The sequence below is a fragment of the Phyllostomus discolor genome, chromosome 2, assembly GCF_004126475.2.
Source record: "Phyllostomus discolor isolate MPI-MPIP mPhyDis1 chromosome 2, mPhyDis1.pri.v3, whole genome shotgun sequence".
Classification (NCBI taxonomy): Eukaryota; Metazoa; Chordata; class Mammalia; order Chiroptera; family Phyllostomidae; genus Phyllostomus; species Phyllostomus discolor.
The window spans coordinates 103,887,226-103,910,896 of NC_040904.2; the positions used below are offsets into that span (position 1 = coordinate 103,887,226).

The 23,671-nt window shown below is 41.2% G+C and overlaps 2 protein-coding genes across 10 annotated transcripts in view; both read left to right on the forward strand.

Moving 5' to 3' along the window:
- KALRN (kalirin RhoGEF kinase) overlaps positions 1-7,717 on the forward strand; it is a 701,923-nt gene extending 694,206 nt beyond the window's left edge. For 5 of the 8 annotated variants that reach the window (XM_036018207.1, XM_036018206.1, XM_036018203.1 and 2 more), the window contains 2 exons: positions 648-786; positions 1,493-2,038. In XM_036018207.1, coding sequence (XP_035874100.1) covers positions 648-786; positions 1,493-2,038 — 685 coding nt within the window. Of the gene's footprint in view, positions 1-647; positions 787-1,492 lie in introns of all 8 variants that reach the window. The other 3 variants (XM_028504792.2, XM_036018205.1, XM_036018204.1) reach the window with 1 other exon arrangement.
- Positions 7,718-9,924: 2,207 nt separating this feature from the next.
- UMPS (uridine monophosphate synthetase) overlaps positions 9,925-23,671 on the forward strand; it is a 31,109-nt gene continuing 17,362 nt past the window's right edge. The window contains exon 1 of one of the 2 annotated variants that reach the window (XM_028505058.2): positions 9,925-10,143. In XM_028505058.2, coding sequence (XP_028360859.1) covers positions 9,988-10,143 — 156 coding nt within the window. In that variant the 5' untranslated portion in view covers positions 9,925-9,987. The remainder of the gene's footprint in view (positions 10,144-23,671) is intronic. The other variant, XR_004901399.1, reaches the window with a different exon arrangement.

Sequence of the window (23,671 nt, forward strand, 5' to 3'; positions counted from 1 at the left end):
GTGGGGCTGCTTGAAGGTAGGCACCAGGTTTCTGTTAATCAGGATTCCCCCGGAGAGCTCTCCATCTGTCTCCCCCTCCCCCTCTGAAGCCTTTGTTTGTTTTGCAACCTGACCTCTCAAAGGATCTTTGAGTTAGAACTACCCCCCCCCCCCCCCAGCAGAGTGAGTGATTTTATGATTTTAAAAGTTAAGAAAACAGCCTGGCCAGTGTGGCTCAGTTGGTGGGAGCCCTGTCCCATAACTGAAAGATTGCAGGTTCAATCCCTGGTCAGGGCACGTACAGGAGGCAACCAATCAAGGCTTCCCTCTCACATTGATGTTTTCCTCTCTCTTTAAATGCAATGAAAAGATGTCCTCAGGTGAGGATAAAAAAAAAGTTAACAAAACAGAATATGTCTTAAACAAGGTTATATAGCTTTCTTCTCTGAAGTATACCACATTTATCATTTTCTTTATTTACTTGTTTGCTTATTTATTTATTTTAGTTCTGAACATTATACTAACCTAGGGTTCTAACTAAAATATGCCTGTATTACCACATTGATCTTTATCGTAGGGAGTGGGAAAGATCTTACAGGTTTGTTTGTGTGTTATTTTTCTGGTTTTTTACAAACCCATTTCCTTAGCCTTTTCCTCTCTACTTGCAGGATGGATGATGGCCGGCTCTTAGACTACCTTATGAATCACGATGAGCTCATGGAAGAGAAGGTAGCGTTCTACATCCGAGACATCATGGAGGCCCTGCAGTACCTTCACAACTGCAGGGTTGCTCACTTGGACATCAAGGTAATAAGAAATAGCAACCCTTGCAGGGCCGTGATGAAATCCAACCTGCCAGTCATTGCCCTTGAGAGATGTCAATGCTAATCCATTTTATTTATTTAGATTACAATCTCCATGAATATTAAACAGAAACTAGGTTATCATACAATTTAAGCATATTATTCATGAATTAATGAGAATACAATGATGCAATGATGTTTGGAGTGAGAGAAGATAGGCAAGCTTTGGCCACTAGGTCTAATTTTGTAGAAGGAAGCAAGTAAATGTCAACTTTTCCATGACACTCAAAAAAAAAAAGCCTCTGTTTTCCAAAATGAGTTATTTATTCTTCACTTGATTCAGTGAAGAAGTAAGGGATAGCTGAGAGACATGATTTTCACGCAAACTCAGTTTAGCTCAGTTTGAAGCCTCCTGTGCACTTTGAGGAGGGAATGTCCCATGCGCCAGGGGTCCCCAGCCACGGGGCCTGTAAGGACCTGGCTGCTAGCAAAGCTCGCCTAAGCTACACCTCCTGTTCGCTTCCCCCTCCCCCACCCTGCCTTCCATGATACTGGGCCCTGGTGTCAGAAAGGTTGGGGACCAATGCCATTTGTTATAGGCTTTATCAAAGAGTAGCAGTGCTGTGTTTGAACTAATGGAGTCCTACTGAGAGTCAAAGCAGAGAGCTGAGCTTGCCTTCCCTTCTCCCTGCCTCCTTGCATCTCCTCAGCCCGAGAACCTGCTCATTGACCTGCGGATTCCAGTGCCTCGAGTGAAGCTCATCGACTTGGAGGATGCTGTCCAGATCTCAGGACACTTCCACATCCACCACCTGCTGGGGAACCCTGAGTTTGCTGCCCCGGAAGTGATCCAGGGCATCCCCGTGTCCCTGGGCACTGACATCTGGAGCATCGGGGTGCTGACGTATGTCATGCTGAGTGGGGTCTCCCCCTTCTTGGATGAGAGCAAAGAGGAGACGTGTATCAATGTATGCAGGGTGGACTTCAGCTTCCCCCATGAATACTTCTGTGGCGTGAGCAATGCCGCCAGAGATTTCATCAATGTGATCCTGCAGGAAGACTTCCGGAGGCGGCCCACAGCAGCCACCTGCCTGCAGCACCCGTGGCTGCAGCCCCACAATGGCAGCTACTCCAAGATCCCTCTGGACACCTCCCGCCTGGCCTGCTTCATAGAACGCCGCAAGCACCAGAACGATGTTCGGCCTATTCCCAATGTCAAGAGCTACATTGTCAGCCGGGTCAACCAAGGGACGTAGCCACTGAGCTTGCGTCCCAGCCCTTGAGGTTTCACATGGAAGTGCAGTGTGAGCCAAAGCAAGACTGAATGTGTCTGTAAATAATTCTGTTCATTATTTCACTCCATGCAGTTCTCTGGATTGAGAGATGGTCCCTCTTAAACCTCGTCAGTGGTTATTCAGGGTCTGAGCAGCAGTAAAATCACCCGAGATCCAGGGCTTTCCAGAAGGTCGTTCACAGGAGATAAAGGAGAAAGTCACAGAGAGTATTACAAAGAGGGTCAAGGATAACAAGAATATTAGCTGTCACAAAATGTTAATTGTGCATTCCAAAATGAGTGGGTAAGTGGGCAAAACTTCAGCTCATTGTGGTGAGTATAAAAGGTTTCTGCCTGTGCTGAAATTTCAAGCAAAAAGTTCTATTTAACAGAGATGTCAAGTATGCCAACCATTCTGGTTTACAGTACTTACAGTTTCTTAGTAAGATTCATATACACACACAGTAAAACATATCCCATTCAGATTTCAGAGTTTTATAATAGAGAGATATATATGAAATCAATCAAAGTAACTTTTTAGTGCTCCAGTTAAGACAGTAATTTATCTGCCGAAGCATTACATTGTTTTGACTAAGCACAATTAGATGACAAGATTTTTAGAGCATTTTATAAATCCTGTATAGAAATCTTTACCAGAACCTGTGCATTAAGAGAAAGCGGTTCCCCTTTTGAAATCTGTGAACAAGTTTTCTCTCAGTCACAGGCACCTGACTAACATGGGTTCTGTATATGAAATGCTATTCCCAAATTCGCTGGCAGCTCAGAGTCAGCCTGGCAGGAGAGCCTGCCAGGAACTAAGTCCAAATTACAGCAAGAGTTGTGAGCTCTTTTTATGTCTATACTTGGTTTGAAGTTAATAGCGAATATAACAGGTTCGCACAAAAGGGCAAACAAAAACCTTTCCTACGGTTCCTTGAACACCTAACAACACTCTCTGCTGTCCTCTACAGCTGTAGAACTCAGTCCTCAGACAGCTGGTCTACTTGATTTCTAACCCTTGTGGAAGCTAAGGGGTGCTCACCAACAGGAGGCAGCCATGTAGGCCTTTTAAAGGCCTGGTCTCAAGTCCTTTTTGAAGCCATGGAACAAAATCTGCTCCATCACCCTGATGGAGCATTGAATTTTAACTGCAATTGCACTGTCTACCACCACCCAGCCATCAGTATTTCCCGGCACTAAAAGGACTAGTTGCACTCGGAGGCCAATGCTGCTTGCTGGTGTACCTTCTCCACACTAGATGCCTGCTTACTGCCCTTTTTTCTGCTAGTGGAAGGACAGCTAAACCTGAGCATTTCATGTTTTTTCTTTCTTTGTTTTAGAAAGCATTTTTGTTTTTGTGTTTGTCTGTGATCCACTCTTTGTTTTCTAAAGTGTGTTTTGAAACTTGCGGTTATGCAAATAATATTTTAAAAACATAACTCAAGTGTTTGTCTGAGTCAGATTGAATGGCATTGCTACTCTCCTGTGATAGGATTGAGAAAATTGAAATCACGCAGCACGGAAATACAAGCATAGAGTTGATGAAGGGTAAATAGAACTACAGACTTAGTTCAATGAAAAGGAATTTTGGAAACTGAGCCCGAACTTGCATATGTAAAAACACTTATTTCCGCAGTGGAAATGTAGAATTGAAAACACTCATCATTCTTTCCCACTGATTTCAAAGTCAACTTCCTCATCTACCCTCCAATTCATCCCATCCAAGGTTGTAAGTTAATAACTTAATGGAAAGGATAAGCAATAAGACTAGATAGCACTTCATGTTTTCAGAATTAACCAAATATGTGGAGACTGACTTTGACTATATCTGTTTCCTAGTTTTCGAATGGCCCCGGGGCCATCAAGGATCCCTTCCTCAGAGTGCTCTCTTGACAAACCCTCCATAGTCTTCATTTAAAAAGAAATGTATATACAAATGCTATACGACATAATATTTTAAAATTTAAAACAATTTACTAGAAAGTCTTTTAGCAAACATGTCTTCATTACAAGACATTTCATAAGAAGAAAGCCTGGTCCCCAGGGTGGTGTGCAATAGAGTGCAGGCCTGAGGGGTCCAGATCGCCACCTAGTGGTAGGTATGGCTCAGCAAGCTCCCTTCTGTCGGAGGGGACAGTGACTAAAGAGCCCCCTGCTGAGCCACTTGGAGTGTTTCTGACCATGCAGGAGGTGAAGCTGAGTTTCTGCTTGGGAAGGGTAGGGCCTAGGACAGTGGTGCAGACGGCACAGGAGAGTGTTAATGGGATTGTGTGGTGGGAAGGCAGTTGACAGAATGTTGGAGCCAAAGCTTTTGTATCAGCTTTTACAGCAGAGTGGGGATGATCCAGATGGGAGGTTGCACGAAACCCCCACCCCCAGGACACTTGTTGGGGAAGTGAGGGGACAGGAGAAGAAGGACATAGACATGAAAAGTAGCATGATTTTGTTAACTGGAGCCAAAGTACAATCATTAGAGTAGAATGAATTTAATAGGAGCCCAAAGAGAAAGGGCGTATATTTTATATAGTTTGGTAACTGAAGGAAAACAACAGGGAAGCTCCCTGTCTGCAAAGCTTCTGGTTCCTCCCGACAGGAAAGAGATAGCAGTTCTGGTTCAAGAATTCTCCCTGACAAGCTGGAGGTAACAAGGAATCCCAGAACAGGTCTGGCAAATGCACTTCAGGTTGCCCTGTGGGCAAACATGGTGAGAGATGCAGGCCCAGGGACCCCTTTCTCATACTTGTTTCAGAAGAGATATTTACTCCTTTGTGTTAGAGAAGAGGAGAAAAAAAAGAGACAAGAGTCCACTTCCCCAATTCCGGTGGTCCTTGACATCGAAGCTTAATGAGGAATTAGTGAAAGTGAACTTCTGGTTGAACTGGGGAAAATAAGTGTTGGGTAAATTCACAACTTTCTTGCTTGGCTTATATTCACTGCATAGGTTCTGGGGGGTTTTTTGTTTTCTTTTGTAAAGGTGGGATGGAGGAAGAAGGGAGAGATCAGGGACAACCCATAGTAATTTTTAAAAGGTATAAGGATTTGCTGCATCTTTTACAATTGTTTCAAATTAAATAGATTTATATCCACTCACAGCTGAATGTGGGAACATTTTTGAGAAAAAAATGGTCATGTTGGCAGTGTGCTTCGGGTCTCTCACAGCCATCAACACTCTTGGGGGAGTAGAGGAGGCAGAGAGGCAAAGCCGGCTTCACTGCTTTGTGGCTCACAAAGCTTTATAACAGTAGTGCCTTTCGGAGGGGAAGATGGGAGGTAAAGAAGTTCATTGTGTTTAGACTGACTGATGTTGCAGCATTTTTTCTCTATTTTACAATATCTGTTAAATGAAAACATCTGAATATAAGGTGAGCCTAGGAATTCTTGAGTTCCAACCTCAGTTATTCCTAATTCGTCCTTTCTAACAGAAAGTCTCTGTGTTTTCTGCCCCAAGTGTCCCCATTGTTAAAATGGGAGTTAGTGGGAGGGAGGGCGGACATTCATTTCGTAGGCGTGTTGGAAGAATACCTTAATTGGGAGGTCTAGATAATACTTGGACTTTTTAAAAAGTGCTACACACTGCCAGTGCTAAGAATTTCATTGACAGGAACTTGAACATTCCAGGTTTTCAATATTCATGTCTTTAGGTACTCATTTGCAAACTCATGAAGTTAAATTCTACAAATTGATTTTAATTGGAAGTACTAGGTGCTCTTTGTCTAAATGTTATTTGGTCTTGGCCTATAATTTTGATCATTTAAAAGCTTGTCTACAGAAAGAGGTTAGGAGAGCTGATTGAAGTCTTTATGTCAATAAACTGTTTTCACCGGTGTCTCTCGTGGCAGACGCAGAGTAAGATGCCCTCCAAAGCAACCACTACTCTCTCTTCTCAAGCCTTGTGCCCTGGAAAATTAGGCAGAGAAGATCCCAAACAGCCACTTTCCTCACCAGGAGGGCAGAAGTGAGAGTAAAATACTGTCTGATCTCACACTCACTATTTCAGAGTCTCACAGTCATCTGTTATCGAAGGGGCAAATGAAATGCCCCGGTGTAGAAATGAAGAACTCTTGGTTTTGGAGGGAAAAACTTTGGATCCTTTTTAAAAGAGAATTAGGTTTTTCAGGAGTGTAATATTTGCCTCCTCATAGTCTCCATGATTTAGCGCCCGTGAGCTAGTCATTACTTTTTTCTCACCTCTGTGGATGAGCATGGAAATTTGTGAGAATGTGAGGGAGCCAATATGTTATACACCAGATGATGGTTATTTCTGTGTATTAACTAAAACTTTGTCCCGTGTTTGATAGAGGAGGGGATATTTCACACAGAAGGGGTCTCTGAGTAGGGCAAAAGTGCAAATACCATTTCTTGCTCAGTTTTGAGGAATTTTGACCTATTCCTTTCTCTGCTGTGCGGCATCTCTGTGGAGTCTGAGCTAGGCAAACACAGTATGTGAGCTTTCAGTGGATTATTTGTATTATGGCTTTTCTTAACTATTTAAAATCTAGGAATCACTTGAAAATGAATGAGCAAACCTGGGGCAGGGTTAGGAAAGATAAGGTTTACACATATTCCACTAAGATAAGGGAAGCTACTATGTTAATATTCATTTTCTAAAAACTCTAAGGCTCTCATTGTTTCACTAATTTTAGAGGGTTAAAAAGGGCTGAAATTTGTCCACAGCACTAGCCACTTAGAAAATGTTATTCACGTGAGAAATCTATACAGAAATAGTAGAACACAGAAATATCATAGGCCATATTTTCTTCTTCATTTTAATATATGTAGAAGTTAGAGGAGAAGAAATTACTCTAAGACAAATTTTCATCTTTAAGGGATATTTACAGAAAGCCTGAAATTGATACTCACAGGCTTGGTGTCCTCCTCTCAGCCTTATTGCTGGGAGAGTCAAAACTGTTGTCAGATTTAGCTTCTGTTCGAATATTCAAGATTAACTGTTTATTTAGATAACTATTATTTTGGAGAGTGAGGATAGCTGAGAAAAGGGAGGGGTGGGAAAACACACAAGTAAATTTCTTGAAGTCCCCCCTCCTGAGCTTAATTTGAGCAAGCTAACCTCCTAGCCCAGGAGGAGCTGGCACAAGAGCTCCACCCATGCCTGACTTCTGTCAAGAAATGTATCCACATCCAGGAGTATCATGTGAACTGTAATGACCTCACAGACTGTGGTTGTGAATTTGCAGTTAACAAATATACGTCTTCTTTAAACAACTGAAGCCATATCTGTCATCTCTGTGTTTGACTCTTTTTTTTTTTTTTAACCCCGGTGTTTCCCCTCTGTTTCTGCCAAACTTCAGCTTACTCTATGGGGAAGAGGAGTAAAACTGTAGTTAGGATGAATGTGAGGACCATGAAAAAACTAAACCTCCTCTTCACAGTGAGATCCTAGCCAGAGAACAGTAGTGATCAAAATGCAAACTGTTGGAAAACATGGATATATGTACATCTGTACATGTATATAGTGTATAATATGTATGTATATGTTATTGCTCATATGCAGAAATCTATCCATTTGAAGACAGCCCAGGTGGGTCCATTTTTCTGTTGGAAAACCATCTGGGCCATTCAAAACCATTAGGACCGATGGGTAGAGTTACTTTCTACTGAATTAGGAATCATTTGCTGTCTTTTGAAGTCCACAAACCCAAATCAATGAAGCCTAAAACAATGGGCCCACCATTTCGGTTATTATGTTTATATGGAGTCAGAAGTACCTTTATATTTGAATCATTAACAGTTGGTTTGCAAACTGCATTGGCACCTTTTGGTTTTGAGTGACCCCACCCCACCAGTTCTTTTGAGAGTTCGACATGGCTTCTCTGGCCATTCAGATAAAGGGCCTTATCCATAGTGGACAGGTTTCCCCATAGAGACCATTACACATATACATATAAGTACATACGTCCATCAGGCTTGTAATAATTGGTTTAAAAATCACTCCACAGTATTGATAAATAGCTCTATATTTTCAAGGTGCAGAAAAGTTCCACAGCCTTAATTATTTCAGTGTCTTGCTGGTCTGCCTTAAGTGTATCTTCTGGGTTTTGGTTGTCTGATTATTTTTAAATTTTTCTGCAGTTATTCATTTTGTATGCACACAATGTCATTTTGTAAAGGTAGGTTGTATATATTTTATTTGTAAGTCAAATTCACTCACGTGTAATGTTGTAAAGTGATGATCTGCTGTCTTGTTATACTACAGTAAATGTTATAAGTTATGGATGACTTCAAAATGTACATCTCACAAGTTATGCATTCCTATAAATATACTATACTAAAGATCATTATTTCTGGTGGCCTTTTTGTTTTCTTTCTAATTAAAACCTGTGTTCAAAAATCATATTTTTCTCTCTTTTCCCAAGTATATGAAAGCATTTGACAAGGTAAACAAAATCACATTATTATTATAATAATTTTTATCCAGGATTTTGCATAGATAGTAACAATTTTGTAGCCTGGAGAAGTATGCTAAAGTATTTCTTTACTCAAAATATTGCTGAATAAACTTCACATGTGCATTGTTAACTTCATTCTAGTGTTTCATGTGGCAACTTTGTTAGCAAATTGGAAGGCCATTTGTGCTGGATCTCACAAGTTTATGCATCATAGCATGAATTTGAGGAATCTGGATTAGCCTATGGGGACATGGTCAAGCTTTGAAAGACTGTAAGTGCCACTGAAGTGCAAAAAAGCCTGATTCATAATATAGTGTCAGCTGGTTAGAGTGTTAGGGATCGAAGTATTTTGATTAGCCAATAAGAACCAAATGTTTTAATATCTGGCTTTTATTTCATCAATATTTTACTGCATTTATTTAAAATGAGAAACAAGTGTCAATGCACAGGTTCTTCACACTGGCTGGTCAGCACCATCTATCTCTTCAGAGAAATTGCATAAAAAATATTGAAATGAGCCCTGGCTGGTGTGGCTCAGTGGACTGAGTGCCAGTCTGAGAACCAGAGAGTTGCTGATTGTATTCCCAGTCAGGGAACATGCCTGGGTTGCAGGCCAGGTCCCCAGACAGTGGGTGACAGGCAACCACACATTGATGTTTTTCTCCTACCCCTCTCTCTAAAAATAAGTAAATAAAATCTTTTTTAAAAGATTGAAATGAAATTAGAGCCAATTTGATGGGTAATAATCATTAGCCCTATGGCTTTATGAATTATTTTCCTTAAAGTATTGCCTTCTACACATGAGAATTTCCTCCACTTTAAGGGATTTATTTGCCAAAACCGAATTCGCTTGGGTTTTCAGATTAGCAGGCCAGGTTACCCCACGTGACCTTGATACCCTCAGTTCATCCTTCTCTGCCCTCCTCCCTCGCTTCATCAGCTGCACACCTATTACGTGCCAAGCATTTGCGTGATCTAAGGGGAATAAATATGCATCCGCCTCCAGGACTTGTAAAGCCGACGAAATGAATCAACCTGCTTGGCGCTCTAGAGTCCCATTTGAGAAGTGCTCACATTGTCACGTGACCAATGCCATGAAGTTCAAGGGAGAAATGAGAAAAGGTCCCTGTCTCTGAGATCTTTATTTTTCGAAACTGGATGGGGGACGTGGCTAATAAGCAAATAACTATATTCGTAGCCAAATAGGAAAGAAAATTCAGAGGACGCTAAGCTTAAGTGGGCAGAATTCACAGTCTCTTGAAAGGCTTGACTTCATGATCTTGGAAGCGATCTAACTCTTCGACGCTTTACAATCCATGGATCCCATCCAGGGGCAGCCAGAAGAAGCGTAAATCTTAACGGCAAGTTTCACGGCCGGCAACTTAGGCTGCAAGAGGCGCGCGAACCGAGCCCGCCCGGCCGGCCGAAAAGGGGACGGAAGAGGAGGGCCTTCTCCGATGACGTCACAGGAGCGCCGCGGTCCCAACATTCTTTGACCTGTGGAGCGAGAGTGGAGTTCCCCACGATGTCGGCTACCGGAGCAGCTTTGGGATCCTTGGTAACGGATCTGTACGACGTGCAGGCTTTCAAGTTTGGGAACTTCGTGCTGAAGAGCGGGCTGTCTTCTCCGGTCTACATAGATCTGCGGGGCATTGTGTCTCGACCACGTCTTCTGAGTCAGGTGTCAGCCCCGGAATGGGAAGAAGCGGGGTGGTGGCGGAAAGGGAGACCAGCAAATGGAGGAGAGTGAAAAGTAACTGGAGTTGGGCTGCGGGTGAGAGCAAAAGAGCCAAATAGGAGGATCGACCCTACTGTCGGCCTGGGGAGTCAATTTGAGAAGCCCAGAGGCCAGGAACTGTTAGTTTCTTGGGGACACAGAAAGCAGCCTGCTCTTTGACCCACCGACTTTGATACGTGCTTTGCAAGAGTCGGGACCCCAGTTTGGGGCCTCGTCTCGCATAGAAGTGGTTGAAGGAGTTTTGTGTCTCTAACCTCGAGAAAATTAGATGTGTGGAAAAGGTGGAAGGGGGTAGAGTTTAGTAGCTACTCAAATAATTGGAAGGACTGTTGCTTGGAAGGGGGTTTCGATTTTGCACTGTGTGACCAGGAGCAGGAATTAAGGCCTGAGGGTGGACATTTCATGGAGGCAGTTTTTTTGGGGGGGGGTCAATATTAGGAAAAACTTTATGCAAATTAGAGGTTACTAGCACAGTGCTTCTCAAACTTTCAGTACGTATGAATCACCGGGGGGTTTTGTTAAAACGCATAATATGGTTGAGTAGAACTGAGGCAGGGCCTGAGATTAGGCACTTTTAGTAAGCTGCCAGCCAAAGCTGCAGACCACACTTTGAGTAGAATAGTCTAAATGTGATGTTCATTAGAATTGCTACTAGCTACATGGGAATATTGAGCATTATGAAGTTTTAAATTTAAATAGTCACATGTGGCTATCATATTGGACAGTGCAGATATAGAATATTTCCATCGTCACACAAGTTCTATCCAGAAGACACATAAAAGTTCCTCCTGTCACCTTATGTCCTTATGGCTTTTATGTCCACCCTTTGTGTGGTTATTATGAAAGGATCGAAGCACTAGTTGAAATGGTTTGGACTACCCAGGATATTGCTATGGCGTATGTCATCCATGCTGATGAAGTGAATGACTAGGGGGTCTTCTCATAAAAAATTGGTATACCTTTTAACAAGTCGTCAGTTGATAGAAGACTGAAAACTATTATTTGATACTAGATCTTGGTGTGGGTGTGATTTTTGGTAGTTAATTTGTAAGGAGTCAAAATGTTGAGAGACCTGGCTGTAACAGAACTTCTTTCATGTCTACTTTATTCTAATAGGGTTTCTCAATATTTGTACCCAGAAAAGCTGTGTAATTTACACTAAAGTCTAACTTCCTTGTAGTAAGGAATATTGAACTACAGTATACACATAAATGAATGCAAGGGGAAGAGGTACCATTCATCTCACAAAGAAATGCATTTCTGAAATAATCAGGTTTTATGCTTTTATCAGAAGCATAAATTAATTTTATGCTTATAACAGTTTTAATTTTATTCTTATAACAATTGTAAATGGTAACTCAATACAGAAGAATTTTTAACACTTGGAGACTTACAGTCAGGAAAATTTCAATTTAATATTTTTGTCATGAAGAAAATGATCAGTAAGAGGTTTTTTTTTTAAGATTTTACTTATTTATGTTTAGAGAGAAGGGAGGGAAATAGAGAGAGAAAAGCATCAATGTGTGGTTGCTGGTGGTCATGGCCTGCAACCGAGGCATGTACCCTGACTAGGAATCGAACCTGCGACACTTTGGTTTGCAGCCTGCACTCAATCCACTGAGCTATGCCAGCCAGGGCAACATTATACTTTTAAAAATATTTTGTTTAAATAGCCTCAGGTGTACAACATAATGATTTAATAATTGCCTATATTGCAAAGTGATCACTGCAGTAAGTCTAGTTAATATCCATCATCATACATACTTAAAGAATATTTCTTTGGTGGTAACTTTTATGATCTACTCTCTTAACAACTTCCAAATATGCAACACAGTGTTGTTAACTGTAGTCACTGTGCCGTACACGACACCCCCATGACATTTACGTTGTAACCTTGCGTTTGTGCCTTCTGCCCACTTTTACCCATTTCATTCACCCCCAACTTACTTAATGCCCAGCCCTCACCTCTGGAAACTACCAATCTGTTCTCTATAAGTTGGGTTTTTCTTTTTACCTTTTTTTTTGTTTGTTTCTTTATTTTAGATTAGACATATAAGTGAGATCATATGGTATCAGTCTTTCTCTCTCTGACTTACGTCTTCATCCATTTGTCTGTGGATGGATGTCTAGGTCGCTTCCACATGGTGGCTATTGTAAATAATCCTGCAGTGAACATAGGAGTGTGTTTATCTTTTGAATTAGTGTTTTGATTTCTTCAGATAAACACCCAGAAATGGAATTACTGGGTCAAACAGTAATTCTATTTTTAATTTTTGTGGAATTCCCATATTGTTTTTCCATAGTGGTTGGACCAATTTACAATCCCACCAACAATGCTGTGCATTGGGGGTTCCCTTTTCTCTACATGCTGGCCAACATATGTTAATTTATTGATGATAGCCATTCTGAAGGTGAACCACAGTGAAGTGATACTTCGTTGTGGTTTTAATTTGCACTTCCCTGATTTTGATTAGTGATGTTGAACATCATACGTCCATTGACCATCTGTATGACCTCTTTGGAGAAATGTCTGTTCGGGTCATCTGCCCATATTTTAATCAAGTTTGATTTTTTCAGTGTTAAGCTGTATAAGTTTCTTATGTGTTTTGAATATTAACCCCTTATCAGATATATCATCAGCGTATATCTTCGCACTCATCAGGTTTTCTTTTCATTTTGTTGATGATTTTGTGCACTGTGCAAAAACTTTTCAGCTTGATGTAATCCCACCTGTTTACATATGCATTTTTTGTTTCCCTTATCCACTGATACATATCCAAAAAATGACAGAGAACAATGTCAACAAGTTTATTGCCTATGCTTTCTTCTAGGAGTTAACGGTTTCAGGTCCTACTTACATTTTTTCAAGTCTTCAATGCATTTGGAGTTTGTTCCTGTATATGGTGTAAGCAAGTGAACAGTTTTATTCTTTAGAATGTATCCGTCCAGTTTTCCCAATGGTACTTATTGAAGAGCTGTCTTTACATTATTGTATAATCTTGCCTCTTTTTGTCATAAATTAATTGACCGTATAAATGCAGGTTTATTTCTGACCTCTCTGTTCTGTTCTGTTAATCTGTATGTCTGTTTTGTGCTAGTACCATGCTGTTTTGAATACTGTGTCCTTGTGTAATTTGATATCAGGTAGCCTGATACCTCCAATTTTGTTCTTTATATCACTTTGGCTATTTGGGGTCTTTTGTGGTTCTATATAAATTTTAGAATTATTTGGTCTAATTTTGTGAAAAATGCCATTGATATTTTGATAAGTATTGCATCAAATTTGTAGATTGCTTTGGGTAATATGGACATCTTAACGGTGTCAATTTTTCCAACCCATGAACACATCATATCCTTCCATTTACTTGTGTCTTCAATTTTTCTTAGCACTGTCTTCTCGTTTTTAAAGTACTGGCCTTTTTACCTCCATTAAATTTATTCCTAGGTATTTTGTTCTTTTTGATGCAAATGTAAATGGGGTTGTTTTCTTCATTTCTCTTCCTGATAGTTCATTGTTAGTATATAAAAACACAAACAATTTCTGAATACTAATTATGTATCCTGCAAATTTACTGATTTCATTTATTAGTTGTAATTATTTTTTGGTAGCATCTTTACTGTTCTTTCTCTATAGTATCGTGTTATCTGCAAATAGTGACTTTCTTTTCAATTTGGATACCTTTTACTTCTTTTTTTCTATTAGTTGCTAAGGCTAGGACTTCTGATACTATGTCGAATAAAAGCGGTGACATACACATCCTTAAAGCTTACAGCTTTTTGCCTTTGGGATGTTAGCTGTGGTTTTGTCATTCGTGGCCTTTATTATGTGAGGTGTGTTCCTCTATACCCACTTTGCTGAGAGTTTTTATTATAAATGGGTGCTTGATTTTGTCAAGTGCTTTTCTGCTTGATATGATCATAATATTTTTATCCATTTTTTATGTGGTATATTGTGTTAATTGATCTGTGAATGTTGAACCAAACTTGCATCCTGGGAATAAATCTTACTTGATCATGGTGTACGACCTATATATTGTATTGCTGAATGCAGTTTACTAGTAATTTATTGAAGATTTGTTCATCCAAGTTCATCAGGGATATTGGCCAATAATTTTATTTTTTGTAATGTCTGTCTAGTTTCGGTATCAGGGTAATGTGTGTCTTTTTTTTTTTCTTTTTAAAGAATTTATTTATTTATTTTTAGAGAGGGAAGGAAGGGAGAAAGAGAGAAAGAGAGAGAAACATCAATGTGCGGTTGCTGAGGGCTGTGGCCTGCAACCTAGGCATGTGCCCTGACTGGGAATCAAACCTGCAATGCTTTGGTTCACAGCCTACGCTCAGTCCATGGAGCTGTGCCAGCCAGGGCTCTGTAATGTGTGTCTTACAAAATGAGTTTGGGAGCCATCTTTCCTCTTTAATTTTTTGAAATAGAGAAGCGTAAGTATTAATTTTTTGTTGAAAGCTTGGTAAAATTCACCTGTGAAGCTATCTGGTCCAGGGCCTTTGTTGTTAGTGCAATTTTGTCTGTTTGTATGTTTGTTTTTAATAACCTCTCTGTGTTTTTTAATTCTATTTTATTGATTATGCTATTAAAGTTGTCCTGATTTTTCCCCTTTGCCCCCCTCCACCCAGCCACCCCCAGTCTCTCAGGCAGTCCCCCCACTGTTCACGTCCATGGGGCATGCATATAGTTCTTTGGCTACTCCATGTTCTGTACTGTACTTTACATCCCCATGGCTATTCTGTAGCTACCTGTTTGTACTACTTAATCCCCTCACTTCTTCACCCATTCCCCCATACCCCACTCGCATCTAACATTCTCTGTATCCATGATTCTGTCTCTGTTCTTGTTTGTGTAGTTTGTTTTTCAGATTCAATTGTAGATAGATTTGTATTTATTACCATTTTATTGTTCATAGTTCTGATCTTCTTTTTCTTTACTAAGTTCCTCTAACATTTCATATAATAATGGTTTGCTGATGATGAACTCCTTTAGTTTTTTCTCATCTGGGAAGCTCTTTATCTGCCCTTTAATTCTAAATAATAGCTTTGCTTGGTAGAGCAAGCTTGGCTATCTTAGAATGAGGCTCTTTGCATCCATCTTGCTTAGGACTCTGTGTTTCCTGGCTCTGCATGTTTATTTCCTTCATCAAATTAGGGAAGTTTTCCTTCATTATTTTTTCAAATAGATTTCCAAGTTTTTGCTCTTTCTCCTCGCCTTCTGGCACCCTTTTGATGCTTTATAAAATATATTTTATTGATTATGTTATTACAATTGTCCCATTTTCCCCCTTCACTCCCCTCCACCCTGTACACCCTCTCCCACCCATATCCCCCCCTTTACTCATGTCCATGTGTCATATTTATAAGTTCTTTAGCTTCTACATTTCCCATACTATTCTTACCCTCCCCCTATCTATTTTCAACCTACAATCTATGCTACTTATTCTCTGTACCTTTTCCCCTTCTCTCCTCCTCCCACTCCCCTGTTGCTAACCCTCCATGAGATCTCCATTTCTGTGGTTCTGTTCCTGTTCTAGTTGTTTGCTTAGTTTCTTTTGGTTTTGCTTTAGGTGTGGTTATTAATAGTTGTGAGTTTGCTGTCCTTTTACTATACATGTTTTTTCTTTATCTTCTTTTCTTAGATAAGTCCCTTTAGCATTTCATAAAATAATGGCTTGGTGATGATGAACTCCTTTAACTTGACCTTATCTGAGAAGTACTTTATCTGCCCTTCCATTCTAAATGAAAGCTTTGCTGGATAGAGTAATCTGGGATATAGGTCCTTGTCTTTCATGAGTTGGAATACTTCTTTCCAGCCCCTTCTTGCCTGTAAGGTCTCTTTTGAGAAATCAGCTGACAGTCTGATGGGAACTCCTTTGTAGGTGACTGTCTCCTTATCTCTTGCTGCTTCTAGGATTCTCTCCTTCATTTTAATCTTGGGTAATGTACTTATGATGTGCCTTGGTGTGTTCCTCCTTGGGTCCAACTTCTTTGGGGTACTCTGAGCTTCCTGGACTTCCTGGAAGTCTATTTCCTTTGCCAGAATGGGGAAGTTCTCCTTTATTATTTGTTCAAATATGTGTTCAATCTGTTGCTTTTCCTCTTCCCCTTCTGGTACCCCTATAATTCAGATGTTGGAACGTTTAAAGATGTCCTGGAGGTTCCTAAGCTTCTCGTTTTTTTTAATTCTTATTTCTCTATTCTTTCCTGTTTGGTTATTTTTTTCTTCCTTCTGGTCCACTCTATTGTTTTGAGTCCTAGTTTCCTTCCTATCACTATTGGTTCTCCGTGCATCTTCCTTCATCTCTTTTATGGTAACCTGCATTTTTTTTCATCTAATTTGCACCCAAAATCAACCAATTCTGTGAGCTTCCTGATCACCAGTGTTTTGAACTGTGCGTCTGATAGATTGGCTATCTCTTGGTTGCTCAAAAGGATGAGTCCTGGGGCATTGATCTGTTCTTCTGTTTGAGACATGTCTCTCTCTCTTTTTTTTTTTTGGTCTGGTCGCTCCTGTTACGGTGAGGGGTGGAGCCTTAGGTGTTCACCGGGGCTGGGCACCCCAGTCCCTAGATTGTGATGTTGTATGTAGGGGCAGGGGCAGGAGGGAACAATGGCGGTAGCTCTGTTCTCCTGGGACCTCAGTCCCTTCTCTGGGATCCTGGGTTGCGTGTTCTGCCCTGCTCCACAATCCCTGCCTCATTGGGTCCACCAGCTGCCGCTTGTGTACTCAGGGTCCACCCGCTGCGATCTTGTGCGCCCCAGATGCCTTACACACTCCCTCCCGGTTGCCTTATGCGCCCAGTTCTCCCTGTTCTCTTCGAGCCACGACCGGCACCCGGCTGCTCCTCTCCACCCCTTCTACTGGTCTGAATGAACTGGTCTACTTCAACTTCTTGGCTGTCCAACTTCCATTCAGATAAGTTCTCTGTCAGTTCTGGGTGTTATTCTGCCTCTAAATTGTTGTTGTTCTAATCTTGGTTGTGCGTGGAGGTATGGTGCGTCCACCTATGCTTCCATCTTTCTGGAAGTTACCCCTATGATGCTAATGTTGGAATGCTTGACATTGTCCCAGAGGCTACTTATCCTATCCTCATATTTTTGTATTCTTTTTTCTTCATATTCTGCATGGTTGTTTTTTGCTTCCTTATGCTCCAAATCATTGATTTGATTCTCAGCTTCATCCACTCTACTGTTGTTTCCTTGTTAATTGTTCTTGATTTCAATTAGTGTATCCTTTGTTTCTGACTGAGTCCTTTTTGTGCTGCTGAGGCCCTCACTAAGTTCCTTGGGCATCCTTATAACCAGTGTTTTGAACTCTGCATCTGACAGATTGTTTATCTCCATTTCATTTAGCTGTTTTTCTGGAGTTTTGATCTGTTCTTTCATTTGGGCCATGTTTCTTTGTCTCCTCATTTTGGCAGCCTCCCTCTGTTTGTTTCTGTGTATTAGGTAGAGCTGCTTTAACTCCCTGTCTTGGTAGCATGGCCTCATGTAGTAGGTGTCCTATAAGGTCCAGTGGCACAGACTCTCCTATCGCCCAAATTGGATATTCAAGGTACATTCTTTGTGCAGGCAGAGTACACCCTCCTCTTGTAGTTGAGCCTTGGTTGCTGTTGACAGATCAATGGGAGGAATTTACCCAGGCCAATCAGCTGCAAAGACTGGCTGTGACCACTGACCACCAACCTCCACTGTCCATGGAGAATCAGCTGTGCTGAGGCAGGGTGGTGGTGCTCTGCGAGGTCTGTGGCTGCCCATTGGGTGTGCTGCCTCTGGGGTTTCCTGGGAGGTGCAGGGCAGGGTCAGCACCCACCTGTTTTTTCCCTGGGACCACCCTGGCTGAACTATAAAGCAATCTGAGATGGCTCCTACTTGTGCTGAGCTTGGAGATTCCCAGATGTGAATCTAGGCTGGCTGCTGCTAGTACTATGCCTGGGGCTCGCTGAGGCCACCTGTTGCTTGTTTGAGAGGATTTAGGAAGTTGTGCAGCATGAGCCAAGACCAGACATTCAGTTGGAAACACAGCTTGGATAGGCCCAATAAGTTGGGTGAGGTGGAGTCTCTGGGGATCTCTAAGGCAGGTCAAACAGTGTTAGTGAATTTGATGGAGTCTCAGATACGGCACCAGCATGACAGCTCTGTGGCTCTGTGAGGGGAGGGTTCAGAAAAGGGACAATAGCTTCTCCTCACTTTGATACTGGATACTAGTTTTTCCCAGTATACCACTGGTGCTTTTCAAGCTGTTGCCTGGGTGCTCAGAGGGAGTGAGTCTGAGTAGGTGAGTGTCTATGTGGGTTCTTTAATGGGAACTGCTTGGGACTCTGGAAGTTTCTTCTACCCACTGAATCCCTGCTGGGTTTTGCAGTCAGAAGTTATCAGGACTTATCTTCCTGGCACTGGAACCCTGGGCTCTGGGATCTGGTGTGGGGCTGGAACTCCTTGCTCCTGAGACATCCCTCCTGGGTTTTTATCCACCACACATGGGTGTGAGATCAGCTTGTTCCACATGTCGGTCCCTCTATCCAGTCTGGATGAATGTGGTTTCTTTAATCCTGTAGTTACCAGACTTCAATTCAATTTCATTTCTGATAGTTCTGAGTGATGGTTCTATATTTTAGTTGTAATTTTGATGTGTTTGTTCAAGGAAGTGAACCATGTCTGGCTATGCCACCATCTTGACCAGAAGTCGGGAGTTTTTTTGATTACTGATTTAATTTTATTAGCTGGTAGTCATGTCTTCAGATTTTCTGTTTCTTCCTGATTCAGCATTGGAAAATTTTATGTTTCTAGGAATTGATCCATTTCTTCCAGGTTGTCCCATTTGTTGGAGTACAATTGTTTGTCATATTTCCTTCTAATCCTTTGTATTTCTGTGATGTCACTTGGCATTTCTCTTTTACTTCTGCTTTTATTTATTTGAGCCCTTTCTGTTTCTTGATGAATCTGGCTAAAGGGTTATCACTTTTTTTCTCTTTTCAATAAAACAGCTCTTAGTTTTGTTGATGTTTGCAATTTGGGTTTTTTTTTGTCTATTTTGTTCATTTCTGCTCTGATCTTCATTGTTTCCTTCTATTCACTTTGTGCTTTGTTTGTTTTTGTTTTAATTTTTTTAGGTATAAGGTTAGGATGTTTTAAGATTTTTTTCTTATGGTAGGTCTATATTGCTGTAAAATTGCCTTTTATAACTGCCTTGACTGTGTCCCACAGATTTGGGGTCCTTGTATCTACATTTTTATTTGTGTCAATGTATCTTTTAATGTCTTCCTTGATCTTATTGTTAACCCACTCATTGTTAATAGCATGTTGTTTAGCCACCACATTTGTGTTTTTCAGTTTTCTTTTTGTAATTAATTTCTAGTTTCATCCCATTGTGATTGGAGAAGAGAAGAGACTTGTTTAGTGGCCTAACATTTGACCTCCATTTCAGCCAGTGTGACTTTTGATCTATCCTGGAAAATGTTCCATGTACACTTCAAAACAATGCATCTTCTGCTGCTTTTGGGTGAAATGTCCTAAAAATATTAAGTCTCTGTGGTCTAATGTGCCATTTAAGGTCCCTGTTTCCTTGCCGGTTTTCTGTCTTGAAAATCTATCCACTGATGTCAAAGGAGTGTTAAGTCCTGTGTACTCTGACTGTGTTACTGTCAGTCACCCCTTTATGTCTGCAGTGTTTGCTTTAGGTGTTTAGGTGCATCTGGGTTGGGTATGTGGATGTTTGTGAAGGTTATACACTCCTACTGAATTGATCCAGTTATCATTATGAAATGCCCTTCTTTGACTCTTGTTTTAGCTCTGTTTTTAAAGTCTGTTTTGTGTGATATGAGTATTGCTCCCTCAGCTTCTTTTTCCCATTTTCATTTGCATGAAATACCATTTTCCATCCCTTTACTTTTCAGCCAGTGTGACTTTCCATCTGAAATGGATCTCTTATAGGCAGCACCTGTATTGGGCTTATTGTTTTATCCTTTTAGTCGTCCTGTGTCTTTTGATTAGAGCATTTGGTCTGTTTACATTTAAAGTAATTATTAGTAGGTATGTAGTTATTGCCATTTCACTCATTGTTTGCTGATCATTTTTGTAGTTCTTGCTCCTTTCTTTTGCTTTCTTGTATGTTGATGACTTTCTGTAGTTTTTTTACCCTTCTCTTTATTTCTTGTATATCTCTTATAGATTTTTGGTTGGTGATTACCATGTGCTTCCATATACCAAGCTATGTTTATAGCAGCCTATTTTAAGTTGATAGTCGCTTAAGTTCTAACACATTCTAAAGCCACTACAATTTCTACCCCCTCACATTTTATGCTTTTGTCTTTATTTTTACTTTTGTGTGTGTGTGTGTGTATCCCTTAATTTATTGTATTTAGACATGATCTTCATACATTTGCCTTTTAACTTTCATACTAGCTTTATTGTTGGTTCATCTACTGCTTTTACTGTTTGCCTTTGTCAGTGAGGATTTTTTCCTTTCCAGTATTTTCTTAATCACATTTTATATCCTTTCTGTTTAAAGAAATCCCTGTAACATTTCTGATAATACTGGTGGTGATGAACTCCTTTAGCTTTTTCTTGCCTGGGAAAATTTTTCTCTTTTTTTTTCAGATTTTATTTATTTATTTTTAGAGAGAGGGGAAGGGAAGGAGAGAGAAACATCAATGTGTGGCTGCCTCTCACGTGCCCCCTACTGGGGACCTGGCCCACAACCCAGGCACGTGCCCTGACTGGGAATTGAACTAGTGACCCTTTGGTTCGCAGGCTGGCAGTGAATCCACTGAGCTTCATCAGCCAGGCTTTTCTCTTTTCTTTAGTTCTACCTTGCTGGGTAGAGTAATCTTGTTGTATGTCTTTGCTTTTTGTCATTTTGAATGTTTTGTGCCAATCCCTTTTGACCTGCAGTTTCTGTTGAGAAATCAGCATATAGTCTTGTGCGAATCCCCATGTATGTAATTATCTGCTTTTGGTACTTTTAAGGTTTTCTCTTTAAGTTTTGGCATTTAATTATGATGTGTCTTTGTGTGGACCTCTTCAGGTTAATCTTTTTGGGGGACTCTGTGCTTCCTGGACTATTATGTATATTTCTTTCACCAGGTTAGGGATGTTTTCAGTCATTATTTCTTCAAATATTTTTTTTCTTATTTTTTGTCCCTTTCTCTCTTCTTCTGGGAACCTTGTGATGCAGATGTTGGTATGCTTAATCTTTTCCCAGAGGTCCCTTAAATTGTCCTCATTTTAAAAGTTCTTTTTTCTTTTGGTTGTTTCAGCTGGGTATTTTTCACTACCTTGTCTTCCAGATTGCTGATTTGGTCTTCTACTTTATTTAATCTGATGTTGAGTTCCTCTAGTATATTCTTCATTTCTTACTGGTTCTTTTTTATATTCGAGGTCTGGTTGTTGAAGTCTCACAGAGTTCATCTATTCTCCTGCATTTATTGAGCATCTTTTTTTAATCGGTGTTTTGAACTATTTATCTATTAGATTGCTTGTCTCCATTTCCTTTAGTTCTTTTCATAGAATCTTACTCTTGGGACATGTTTTTTTGTCTCTTCAGTTTGGCTGACCCTCTGCATATGTATTAGGAAGATCTGCTGTTTCCTGGTCTTGAAAGAGTGGCTTTATGTACAAGGTATCCTGTGCTGGCCAGTGCATAGTGCCCCCTGGTCACCTGAGGCTGGTGCTCCAGGGGTGTTCCCTCTGTGGGTGTGTGCCTTCCTGTTGTAGTTGAGTCTCTATTGTTGTTAGCACATCAGTGGGTAGGGGGCCCTGCTTCGACTACAGGCGGACAAGCTGTTTTGCAGGGGCTTACACCAGGGAGCAGAAGGTGCTTTAGCAAGGCTCTGGTGCCAGGCATCAGGTGTATTGGTTGAGAAGCTGCTTGGGAGGGCCTCTGGTACTTGTACATTTCAGCAGCTTTTTTGTGCTGGGTTTGGAGGCATTCGTGGGAGGCAAAGATGCTAGCCAAGGCTGGCTGCCACTTGTTCCAGGCTTGGGACCATTTGATGGGAGCCTGTGCTAGGCATGGGGCAGCTTAACTGGAGCCATGCTGCAAGCCAAGCCTGGCTTCCCTTATGCCAGGCTTGAGACCACATGGCAGGAGCTACAGTGTAAGCTGAAGCTGGTTGCTACTCATGGGGTTTGTGGACCTTTAGGAGAGTCTGCAGCACAAGGGTAGGGAGGCTGCTTTGGAAGAGGCTCCAGCTAGGTGAGCAGGTTGAGTGGGACAGGGTCTCGGGGAGACGCTAGGGCAGGGCTTTGGTGTCGGCCAGGTTAATGAAGAGTGGCATTTTGTACCCATCTGTGCCAGGACAGCTGGGTGTGAGGAAAGCTGAACAAAGGAACAATGGTTCCTACCAGCACTTGCATCCCCTCAGAGAATTCTCGTAATCCCTGCTCCCCCAGCACTCACCCTAAAGTTAGTTGAATTCTTCAATATGACTCAGGCCCTTCTCAAGCTGCTGCCTCCGTATTGGTGCTTGGAGCAAGTTTGTTTGTCCTTGAACCCTTGAAGATCAGTGTCTCGGCCTCCCATAACCCTGGGACATAATCCCCACTGGTTTTCAAAGCCAGATATTATGGGTACTCCTTTTCTGGCTCAAGTACCCTGGGGCTGGGGAGCTAGGTGTGGGGCTTGGACCCTTTGCTCCTCAGCAGGGACCTCCATAGCCTCGCTATCCCATTTATTAATCCCTACTCTGTGGACATGGGAACCTGCCCAGTCTGCGTTTCCATCCCTCCACCCCTCCTATCTGTCTCTATGTGGCTTCTTTATATCTGTAGTTTTATAAATTCTGTTCATAGGTGGTTCTCAGTGGTGGTTGTTCTATAATCTATTTGCAGTTTTCTGTGTTCATGGGAGATGAGCTCAGGGTTTACTTACTCTGTGATCTGCACTCTACCCCTTGCCTTTGGAAATTTGATAGGGGTTGCATTGAATTTGTAGGTTGTTTCAGTAGTATGAGCATCCTAACAACACAGTCCATGAGCATGGAGTATCTTTCCATATTTGTCTTCAGTTTCTTTCACGATTGTCTTTTCTTTTTTCAAGATTTTATTTATTTATAGAGAGATAAACAGGGAGAGAGAAAGAGAGAAACATTGATGTGTGAGAGATAAATCGATTGGCTGCCTCTCGTACACCCCCCAACTGGGGACCTGGCCTGCAAGCCAGGCATATGCCCTGACTGGGAATCGAACTGGTGACCTTTGGGTTCTCAGGCTGGCACTCAATCCACTGAGCCACACCAGCCAGGACTCATGATTGTCTTAAAGTTTTCAATGTACAGTTCTTTGACCTCCTTGGTTAAATTTGTTCCTAGATATGTATTTTTCTTTTTGATGAAATTGTAAATGGGATTGTTTTTCTTAATTTGTCTTATGAAACTTCATAACAACTGAAGACTTTCTTTCAGGAGGAAAATATAACTAGTAAGTGATAGAAATGTTTAGATACTGAAAGCATAGTAGATTACCA